The sequence below is a fragment of the Scatophagus argus genome, chromosome 12 (assembly GCF_020382885.2).
Source record: "Scatophagus argus isolate fScaArg1 chromosome 12, fScaArg1.pri, whole genome shotgun sequence".
Taxonomy (NCBI): Eukaryota; Metazoa; Chordata; class Actinopteri; family Scatophagidae; genus Scatophagus; species Scatophagus argus.
Window position 1 is genome coordinate 19,643,018 of NC_058504.1, and position 11,672 is coordinate 19,654,689.

The window sequence follows — 11,672 nt, forward strand, 5'->3', positions numbered from 1 at the left end:
ATTTTTCATATTTTTAACTTTTCTATAGTATAGTTGGTCTGTTTTCAATCAGCAATCTGTCTCTTGATAGCTGACCTGCTACATAGGTCATCATCTAGGCGTGCTCTAAGAAGTTCAGCCTCCTTTGAATATCTCAAGACTAAATTTATAACATAATCATGTTTTCTTACATGTCAAGGCATGTATCTGAAGGATGTGAATGTGACATCTGTAGATGGATAAGTGTTCATACTTAAACAGTTTGAATGTTCCTTCACTGGGGGACCTGCAGAGCTACAGTACCAAGAAGACAATAATTGAGTGAAATTTTACTTCTCTGATCTTCTCACACTCTCAACATTCAGTAGTGCTCATCTGCTACATTCATTAATGGACACATGAACTACTTGAGAATTTCATCTTCTAGCCAAAGACAACGAATAACCACAAGCCACATGTTTGGATACAGAACAGGAAAGGTGCAGACAGACAGACTGGTGCAGACAGAATGAGACAGGGAAGAAGACAAGGAGACAAAAATTGAAAAACGTAGAGGTCACTGAAACATAGAGGCACTGATGATGAGATATGAGATGGGCATAGAGGGAATTAAAGGGATAAACTACACAAAAATCTGCACAGAAATAGAATGAGAGAGCAGCCACAGGGAGATACATGAAGGGTGAAATACGATATAAGGCAGATGGAAAGAGAATGGAAAAACAGACATGAAAACTGAAGTTACTGCATGTGGGAGGGAAATAGGCTCTAACATTAAATACCTTAGTCAGGACACAAGTTAGTACATGGCCAAAACAGACATGTTACTACTGAAAACTTCATCACGTTAATGCATAGGGGACACATAATAAGCTTTTAGAGAAGCGTTTAGTGTAAAATGAGGATCTGGGCCAAGTAAGGCTTTTTCATCAGTTTTATCAGAAGTCCCTTTGTGAGATTGTAACAATCACTATGTTACATATGAAACATATAACAGTAGTGGACTGAAATAGTCCAAAAAAATATCAAACTCACGGCCAAAAAAACTTTGGCATACGGTTCTAATAAAACAATGACAATATCATAAAATCAAGTAACACCACTCTTAAGGCTTTTGTTAAAGGAGTAACTTGATAGTTTGCATTTTAATCTGATTTTTCTTTTGTTTTTTTTGTAGGTAGGAGATGTACTTTACATGCTTAAAATTAATGAACAAAGGCTGCTGTTCTGTTGCCAACTGAACTCCAGCCTCTGTGGTGTCACATTAAGCTCAACAGAGCGTAAACAGGAATATATCCATATTATATTAATATATGTAAAAATGAAGTAGCTGATAGGTGTGGCCCATGACATGCATCAATCACATAGGTGGTCTACTGGCACTAATCCCAACCCTTTTTTAAAATAGCCTCTAAAAAAAAATCATTGGATATGGACCTGTAGAGTAAAGTGTTGACGAAAAATAACTTTTCAGGTTACTGTGACACCACAGAGCTTCTCTTTTGGAGGGGGGAAGCACATTACCCCATATACATCATCCAAACAATTATTTTCCGTTTTGATTAATCTGCCAGTTGTTTTCTAAGTGCTTTCTAAGTGAGGCAACATTTAGTATATGAAATGTGGTGAAAAAATTGCGAAAAATGCAGATAACAAATGTTGTTTTGTCTGAGATGCACAGTAAACCAACAAATGTTCATAGCCCAAATCAGTGGATTTTTTTTGGATTTTTTGAAAAATCACTTGAATAATTTATTGATCAATTAATTAATTAATTATCAATATTAAATAACTTGACTGACTAATCATTTCAGCTCTTATTATCCTGAGCAGCTCATCAAGAGATTGTGCCCTGAAGATGCTCTGTTACTGTTGCACTGTTACTGTTCTTTTTACAGATACAGAAAAAAACACCAGACTAAATTTCAAAATGTCAAGGCATCCCTTTAGGAGCAAATATGAGTTATTAAAAAGTCACAAATCAACTGCAAAAACAGCAAAATATAACAAGTAAAACATATATGTTTATGTACAGGAAAAGGGAAGGCAAGCAAACATACTGTACAGTTGTATTCTTAACTTTTAGACCTGGATGAAGTACATTTTGGTTATGATTTCAAATGTTTGGAAAAGAAAGTTAAGAGAAAGCTTAATATAATAAGTGAAATTCATAGCTTAATGCAGTAACTACTAATAACATGGCTAACTTGATTATATCTCCCATTTTCTTTTCTAGTCATTTGAAACCATGTCAAATGTTATTGAGATCTGGTATGTTTATGAAGGAAATGCAGGGACAACATGTTTTTCTTTGTGTTAGGCAAGTATAGTCTTTTCATATGTATTACAATAACTTAATTAGCCAAGTTATGCTAATCTAAAGGTAATCAGAGCCAAAGATAGAAATTTGTGGGGTGTACCCCTCTCACATATTAGAACCCTGGAGAGAATAGACTGGTTTAGAAATTAGATGAATGGATGTTATGCCAGTTTTTGTACTCTTTTGGCAGGATTTTGGTATGGCTTATGGTTCTGGGTTGCATGTCACAGATTTCTCCATATGTACAGTGAGAATGAATACACCTCTTCCTGTTTTTTTTTAAAGGTAATGTAACTTTATTCACCTGTAATGACTGCTTGATCCTGCTGCTACTGATAGAAGACGCACAAAGGAGGAAAATTTTGAATAAACATCACAAAAACCTGATACATCTCAGACAATAACTCTATGGATTTCACTTGGATGTACACAGTGTTCTAAATTGCTTAATGGGATTAATTAATTAGGTCATAAGACAGTCAGAGGGAACACTAGCCTGAAAATGCTCACTGATCTTATTTGTTTTCACATCTGGCATCCATATACATTTATAACATTGCTAAAAAGTAGGCTACGGTGTTAAAATTGGGTGGGATATGGTGAATGTGCTGCGCTATCAAGTTGACTGTATCACAGTGAGCTTGCAGGTCAATGCCATATTACAAAGACTTCATAGCTTCAACAATGAGTTATGTACAGTGTGTTCTTGTACCTACAACCCACCGGGGAGCTCTCTCACTGTAAAGCATACTGTATCTCTGTCTATGGTAAATAATGAATATGGCTTTCTACAGCGTTTCATGCAGCCTATGTCATCCATGGCTCAGATACTCCTGGACTTATTCCTTTATACACACACCAGACTTAAGTCCACTCATAGCGCTCATCCAGGCTGTATATCAATATATCTATCCATTAGGTGTCACAGTTTTCTATCAGCTTTCCTGCCCTCTCTGAGACTGGAGGCAGTGATATTGATGTAGAGAGCACATCATTAGACAGAAGCTCTTTACCTGAAGAACATTCATTACAGAATACAGAATTACTGTGTGAATTACTGTTACTTGAAGTCACATATGGCAAAGACTGGCTGTCTCTGCATTTGCACACAAAGGGAAGGCTGGATAAGCCTCAGAGGTTAAGCATGAAGGGAATTTGTTTACAACAGGCATAGATGAGAAAAAAGAGTCTTGCAGTGATGACCCTTCTTTGTAGGAGGATGCATTTCTCCTGTGTAAGGGTAAGAGGATCTTGCAGCCTCTGAATCGATATGTGACATGCTGCCGACAGCTGGTCTGTTTCAGGAAACCTTGCTGTCAAGGTCTTCCTGCAGAAGTTCTTTTGTCCACATTAACTTTGCCTAAGATGCATTTTCTCATCTTTCCAGTGCATTTATGATGTCACAGTGATTTTAAATCTAGATGTCCTACTTGTAAAAGACTGACCTAGATAGAGATCAGGTACATCAAAACTCTAGTCTCATTCATCCTCTAAAATAGGGGATATTTTCACGCAAGAGGCTGCAGAATGTATGTTTGGTTGTATAGAATAAGATCATCTCAAGTAGTTACAACTTGCCTGATTTCATCAAACCAAAACATAGGCAGCTTTTTAAGGCAGTAGAAAAAGGTTGGAAAATGCTGTTTTCAGCTAGGCTCCAGATGAAAATCAATAAGGACAAGGCAGCTAAAATAGGATTGTGATTTAAGAGTTCTAATATGGTGCCTTTTAATGTTGCTTTGGCTGGCTGATCAACACTGAACCAGGGATGGTTTATGGAAAGACAGTCTTGCATCAAGAACGTTTGGCTGTGGATTCCCAGATGACTCCTGTGTTAATAGTATTGTGTTTGGCTTGGAGCACAGAAAGTATATTTACTCAGTTTCTGTCTGTGTTTGAATAAATGGATGAAGTTCTACACTGTACTGTAGTCTAAAAGGCAACATTGTCTAATTTCTCAATTGTTAATAAATGTGCCACTTCCAAATCCCCTTTTCTCTCTATCTTCACCATCGCTGCTCCTCTCAGTCCTCATCCTCAAGAATAACAATATTGATGATGTTTCAGTCCTTTGCACGAGTGTCACCGCTTCCTCCCTATCCTCCTCTTCCTTCAAACACATTGCTCTTAGTGTCAGCTTCACCCACCAATTTTCCTCCTAACCAGAGAAGTTGCACTTAATGTAAAAGACTCTTGTTTTGGTCTCATTCTCCCATCATCCCTCACCTCCTCTTCCTTGATGTGTACAGTTACTCTTCTCTCTTCCCCTCCATTATGCCTCCCACTCCCCCTTGTCCTCAACAAGGACAATTACTCTTTGTTTCAGTCTCTTGTGTGAGTCGGACTCTCCCATCCTCCCTCTCCACGTCTCTGTAGAGCAGAGATTTCTGGGCCTTCAGGCGGCAGGCCAATGACATGAAGATAGAGTTGACGTTCTGACTCTCCCTCGGGTCCTTGGCCGACGTCTCAAATAGCAGCATGTTGTGAGCATCAGCAAACTTCAGTGCCATGTTGGAGGGCACCTGGGAAAGCACAAATGTTTGGTTAACTTTAATCTAGGAAGGTAAATAAAAAGAAATATTGTGTGTTAGGGTCCTTCTTTAAGTTTCCCCACCTGTATTTGGTCCACAAGGTCACACTTGTTTCCAACCAGCACTCGAGGTACTGAGGCTGAGACACGATGGCCATTACACTCCTGCAACACAGGAGAATATAGCTTCATAAACTTTACAAACTACAGTCATGTTTACATGATATGCGACCATAAATATCTGCAGCTGGAGAGAAAACATTACTGCCAGCTTCTTAGTTTTAATTACAACAAATTTATCACAACTACAATATGTCTCACTTGGTGAAAAGAACTGCTAATGCCAAGATGGCTGCATAGTCACTAAAACTAATACCAACACTACTGCTAATGGTATCACAAACACAAATGTAACTACTTATTCTGCATGTAGTCCGACTAAAGACTATTTTCTCGTCAGACATTTTTGACTTATAGCGGGAGAAGCTCAGATTTAATGAATAACATTAACCAATAACATGACTCACTTCCACACATACTCAATACCAGGCGCCTGAAAGTGGCAAAACTAAATGGAATGCAGCTGTTAATTAATATTATTAGTTACGCCTGTGCTTTTCTTTCAGTGCTTTTCTCATTCTGTCATGAAAAAGCTGCATGAACTGCCTTGAATATTTCATTATCCAAGTGATCAGTTGGAGCTTAGTCAGCTTGCTTACAGCAGTGATTCTAATGTCACAAAATTAGTATTCAGAGATACAGACAACACTTTGTGATGGAAAGATCACAGAGTCAATCCGGTGGGAACACTGGAAACTGGTGCTCATGGTGCCAAAAGAACACATTCATTACATTAAGAAAGTGTGCTCCTTTGACCCTTTCAACATTAAGGCTATTTAGCTCTTTCCTAAAGTATTATGAGCCAGTTACCAACCTCTATCCATGTCTGTAGGTTGCGGAAGGAGGTCATCTTGGTAACGTCATACACAAAGACTACTGCGTGGACATTGCGGTAGTAGTGCTCCACCATGGATTTACGAAAGCGCTCCTGGCCTGCTGTGTCCCATACCTGCACCTGCGGAGATAAACAAGATAAGACGTCTTTTAATATGACTGAATATAAGTGTCTATGTATGAGATCCAAGACTGTTCCCAGTGTTGCTGGTTTTCAGAATATCCTGACTGGTCATCAACCTTGAGCACTGCTAGATTTGAAAGTCAGGGACATGATGCATCCACGGGGACACAGGGTCCAGACATCCAAGCTTATTATCTACTAGCGCAGTGACCATTCAGATTACAGCTGACAAATGGTGAGAGGAACACCCTGGACTGGGCGCCAGTCAATCCCAGCTGGGAGGGACAGACTCGTCGGGTTATCCTCTGGAAGAAAGATGTCGCAATATGTGACCCCTGGTTGCTGATCAGTCATGTAGTGTGAAAACCAAGGCAAAAGCAGCTTGTGGAGCTACTCTACTACAGCTGTGTTGTTTCTTAATTGCAACTTTTGATGATTCTGACAAAAACAGGCAAAGAGAAAATAAGCTTTATTTACCCTCTCTGCACAAAAGCAGTACTGATATTGATTTCACCTAAAAAATAAAATTCAATCATGTCAAAATGCAGACAAAATTATTTATGGCTCATGCTAGGTCACATAATGTACTGTATTGTGCTCCGCTTGCTCAGTGTCTGTATAGCCTGTGTAAGGACAACCCCAGCTATGTAGCTTCAAATGTTGCATTTAATGCCACACACAATATCAAATCTTGGTCTTTGTTGAACATTGTGTGCTCAGTAATTTATCAGCAAGTTGAGCAAATTTGATAATATTCAAAATATGTCTCACACAAATGATAATTTGGTTTGATATATGTATGCACCTCTCATCAGTGTAGATGTCTTTTTAAACCAATATCTCTTAGTGCTCTGCTGTTTTCAGTCCCCCTAGCATATAAGATTTGTTATTGCCAGTCTGTGTACTACTTGAATTCACCTGCCAGATGACTGGAGACAAAAAGGAGTCACCAAACTGGATCTATGAGTTAGTTAGTCTGTGGTTTAAGTGGATGTATATTATATTTTAATCCTGTTATAGAAAATAATAATAATAAAAAAAAAACAAGAGTGAAACTTGTGCTGCCATGGAGCTGTTCCATAACCTCTTTAAAAGCCCTACTACACCAGTGAAGTAGCCTAGATTTTATTCCAACAATGGAAAAAAAAAAAAATCCACTGCAAAGGCAATGAAATCACCATCTGGATGACACACATAAATATACAAGAGTTTAGCTTCCCCTCTCAGCTCTGGAGCGTGCTGGATCTAAAACACCTGCCTGCTTGTAAACCTTCTGTTAAGATTAGTTTCTTGTGATGTTTTTGTATCTTTGTTTCCTGCTTCCTTGTAATTCGTCCGGTTGGTTTTTCTGTTGCCTGTCCAATCCGAAATGGCGCTAAGTGGAGTCACTCCTGTGTCGTATCGGTCACTTGATCGGACATGATCTGCTTCCAATCACTTGTCACTGCCCGTGGATATTTAAGACCGGTGGGCCTAGTGGTATTTTGTTAGGCTTGCTTTCTGGCCTTCTCTTATTGTTTGTTTTGAGACAACTGATTTTGCTCTCCTTGTTCGCGTTCACCTCTATGTCTGCCCTGCTCAGCCCTGGCTCTGGATTGGACACGAAAGTTTCTCCCAATCACACCATTAGTGTTGACCAATCAAATTATGTGACACAATTAGGTATCACAAGTGACATATGCAAAATGCAAAAAGTATTCCAGCTTTGATTTCAACCCTAACACACTAACAACTTTGCTAGCCCTGCCAAACATATCGAATTTGCCCTGAGGATGGTGCTGAATACAAACTACAAGAATTACTGCTATTAGAAGAGGAATATTCCCTTGGGGGGCATAAATGTGACAACTTCATGGAAAACTATGCATAAGATGCTGACCATTCTATGCATAATTCCTTACAAGAGGAAACCGTGTCCTGCTGCTGGCACATTAAAGGTCAGCAGGTCACCAAAACACTAGGAATCATCATCTGGAGACCATAACAATCCTCAATTAAGAGAATTAACAGAAGAACAATCAATATTACCTTCATTGGTCACATTTTTAGAATGTAAAAAAACTATTTCCAAGATGCAAGAAAATAAGGAATATGAATGAAAGAGGAACAAAAAGACAATGCCTGCATGTACAACAAGTACAGAGTTAATTACTTGAACATGTTCAATCTAGATAACAAAATATTTATTTATAGGTCCAAGTTGACTGGATACCACGTTCATCAACATTACCTAACAAACTTTGAAGGTAGCACCAAAGATGAAAAGCACAGCAGAATATTACAATTAGATCTCGACACAAAAAGAGTGACATTTACACTTTCTGACACTCCTGATCATACTGTACGTGTATGGCATGTATTTTGAAGAGAATTTGGATGATTCAGACACGCTGACCTAATAGATGAAGTGTGTTTGTGAGTCAGTATTAGGAGGCATCTGGAGGTTGCAGACAGCCTGTTCTACTGAGACAGAAAAGGGAGAGAGGAGCCTTTCTGCACATGCTCACACACTTGCAGGCCAAGTGAGGAGGGAGAAGGTGTATGCACTTTACACAACTGAATAAAAGATCGCTGCAAAAACCTTGAAATTCAGTCAATTCAAGTCATGTTTTAGAGTCGAGATGTGAGAAATCGCTAAACATATCAACTAAAATATTGACTAATATTATTTGTCATCGTATTTCAAGTAGCCTGTTATTATACTGTTGCACTGAAATTGATTTTTGTATATATGCTGATATGCATTCCCATTGACAAGGCTGGAAAGCATTAAACTTTAACTAAGCAATTACCAGGACACCATTACAGTCCTATGGCCTACATTACTAATGCTGTTTGGTTTTGGTCTTCACTACTGTGACATGTGATACACAACTAGAACAAGACAATGTATTATCTTATGCTGGTAAAAAGATGAATTATTAATCAAAATAATTAAAGATTGATTTTGGTGGATTGATTAATCTATTCACCCACTAATCGTCAGCTCTACCAGGCATTATAGATATTTACTGACTGTTCCCAGCCATCAGCCATTTACAAGAGTACAAGAATTTAAAGCTGCACCATTGCAAACGGGATTTAATTGTTTTCCAGGACAAATGGATGGAAGGTTTGCCACCATGAACACAAAATATCCAAACATGTATTGTCAAACTTACAAAAATATATTCATTTGCAATAGACATATGCCCCTCAAATACCTGTTTGGCCATACAAATGAGATTCATTGTTATGTTTTCTTCCTTTGTTGTCAAAACGTGTTGAATTTCTCCAAGATGTAAAAGTACAGGCTAAATTGAAAAATATCCCTCTGAAAAGAGTGTCGTGAAATCTAATCTGTTGTTCTGTTATGATAAAAAGAAAGAATAGGCCCTGTGTGATCCACTGCCAGACTTGGAGCTGCAGCTGATCAACAAAAAGATGAGAGGAGGAGGGGGAGGAAGAGGGAGTGGGGAAACACCACTAATCAACATCCAGCCGCTCTGATGCTTTTACCTTGATAGTCTCTCCTTCAATCTCCACCGCCTTCTCCCTGAAATCTACGCCGATGGTGGCCTCAGTCTTGTCGGGAAAGCTCCCTCCGGTGAAGCGGAAGGTGAGGCAGGTCTTCCCCACATTGGAGTCCCCGATGACGATGATCTTAAAGATCCGCGTCTGGATGCTCAGTTCCAGGGAGGAGGTGCTCAGATCCACGGAGGACGTGAGGCTCGGGGCGGCATCGTTGCTGCTGCTGGCTCGGCTACGGCTGGCACGGTGAAAATCCATGGAGGATGTCAGGATGGTGACATTGTCGTCCGCTCGGTTTCTTCGTGCGATTCCTTTGCCACCTCCTCCTCCTCCTCCGCCGCCGCCCGGAGTTCGGGTCTCCTCCTCCGGAGAATCGTTGGTCATTATGCCGGAGGAGGCGATGCGCAAATCGGTGTGCCGTGTGCGTGTGTGGAGAGGAGAGGGGTTGGACGGAAAGATGGATGCGTGAAGGGAGGGGAAGGGAGGAAGGAAGAAAGGAAGGAAGGAAGAGATGCAACAATACCAACGATGCTCACTTTCAGCAGCTGAGTCTGGCTTTAAAGGGAAAAGCATTTGAAAAGATATGAATATTAGAATCCATGTAGCAACGTGCTGAATGAGTGGGGTATAACAAGAAAATTATTTAAAATTATTCATCATTATTTTAGTCACATCAGACAACAATTTAGCTAAAGTGAAATACTATAGTGATACAACGGGACATCCAAATGTAACATGTGCCTGAAGATTACTATAAACTTGCATAGTTATACCATAAAAGTCCATGCAGTATGAGACTCATTATTTGAGCCCTTCTGAATCCTGACATATTGTGCTTCTTACTCACTATATTTAGCTGACAGCTGTAGTTAGTAGTTACTTTCAAATAACACATAGAATATGCTCGTGAAAAACAATGGAAAAACAATATAGGCAAGTGCTCCCTGTGTCACTGGCATTGTGATGCTGGAATATTAAAACACAACATACATGAAACCATAAGCACACTATTAAGAGTCAAAGAGACAAAATAACTGAAGTATAACTACTAGGATGATGCTATTATTTTTATTATCAGGTTTCATGCCATTCCGTCTCAACCTTCTCCCTCTTATTATTATTAGTCTTAATATTAATATTGATAACCAATTTGTTTCATTAGAGGAAAGTACTGTAAGTTTATTTTCTCCATATATCTGGTGCAAAACTGATGCATCCGTAGTTCTTGACTAATATTCTGAAAATCACCTACCAACAGAAGATTCTGATTCCAGATAACATACTAAAAATATCATGCTAAAGCAGTATTTCTCAATATATTCGAGCTCAAATACTGAAAATAACAACAGTGTGATTGTAGCTGTCAGTCAGAGTTTTAACAGAGTCAGAAAGTGAAACAGATTTTCTCACACTGCCTGGTCATGTGACCTGATCAGCAGGTCATATTATCACATTCCACAAACCAGCATGGCCATAATGAAAGGGATTGTAATGTTGCTAAATTCTATAGGCCTGATTAGCTTGTCCTTCAAGGTACAAAGAATATCAAAAAATACCAGGAAATCCTATTTAAATCAACATTAATACAAAATCCCTCAAAAACAATATTTCAAAGACAATACCCCTCTATACTCCTATACTCCTCTAAGTCAATGGAAAATACATACAAAATACTGTTTGTTACATATACATATACATACTGAGGTGGTATTAAACAAGGAGGATGACTACAGCTGAAACTAGAATGAATCACCTCCCAATATCCAGATTATCCAGACAATACATCTGATGAAGCACTTCTGTTGTTTGCACTATAATTATTGAAATTAGTGAAAACATTAATCCAGAACTATTCGGATTTGACCTCTGTGGGCCATGACCATCGCTAAGAGCCCTCCTGCCAGCACGCATAAAAATAATATTACAGCAGCTTAGTAAACATCTAAATGCCTACAATTAGTTTTCTTCAGTTCATATTACATCCATGTCATATTTTGATTATAAAATCTTAAATTTCCATGTGGAATCTGTCAGTTTTTTCTTTGTGTTTGAAAAGAGGTTTTTGAAAGTGAGAAACTGAATGCAGGAAAGAAAGGAAATCGGTGTCATTCACTGCACAAACTGCATTCATGTGTTTAAGCTGCTTTGCTTCCATTTTGACTAACAGCAACAGAAAAACAATCAAAACATGAAATGCACACACATGCATACCCCCCTACACACACACTTTACACTTATGTATGTATGTGTGTGTG

General features: G+C 38.8%; 1 protein-coding gene across 1 annotated transcript; it reads right to left on the reverse strand.

The window, feature by feature from the left end:
• Positions 1–1,842: 1,842 nt before the first annotated feature.
• On the reverse strand, positions 1,843–10,437 carry rab33a (RAB33A, member RAS oncogene family). Its single transcript, XM_046405664.1, has 4 exons — positions 9,406–10,437; positions 5,764–5,904; positions 4,914–4,994; positions 1,843–4,821 (listed from the first exon to the last, which is right to left on the reverse strand). Exons 1-4 carry the CDS (start codon positions 9,988–9,990, stop codon positions 4,597–4,599), a joined length of 1,032 nt encoding a protein of 343 aa, XP_046261620.1. The 5' UTR covers positions 9,991–10,437; the 3' UTR covers positions 1,843–4,596.
• Positions 10,438–11,672: the final 1,235 nt, after the last annotated feature.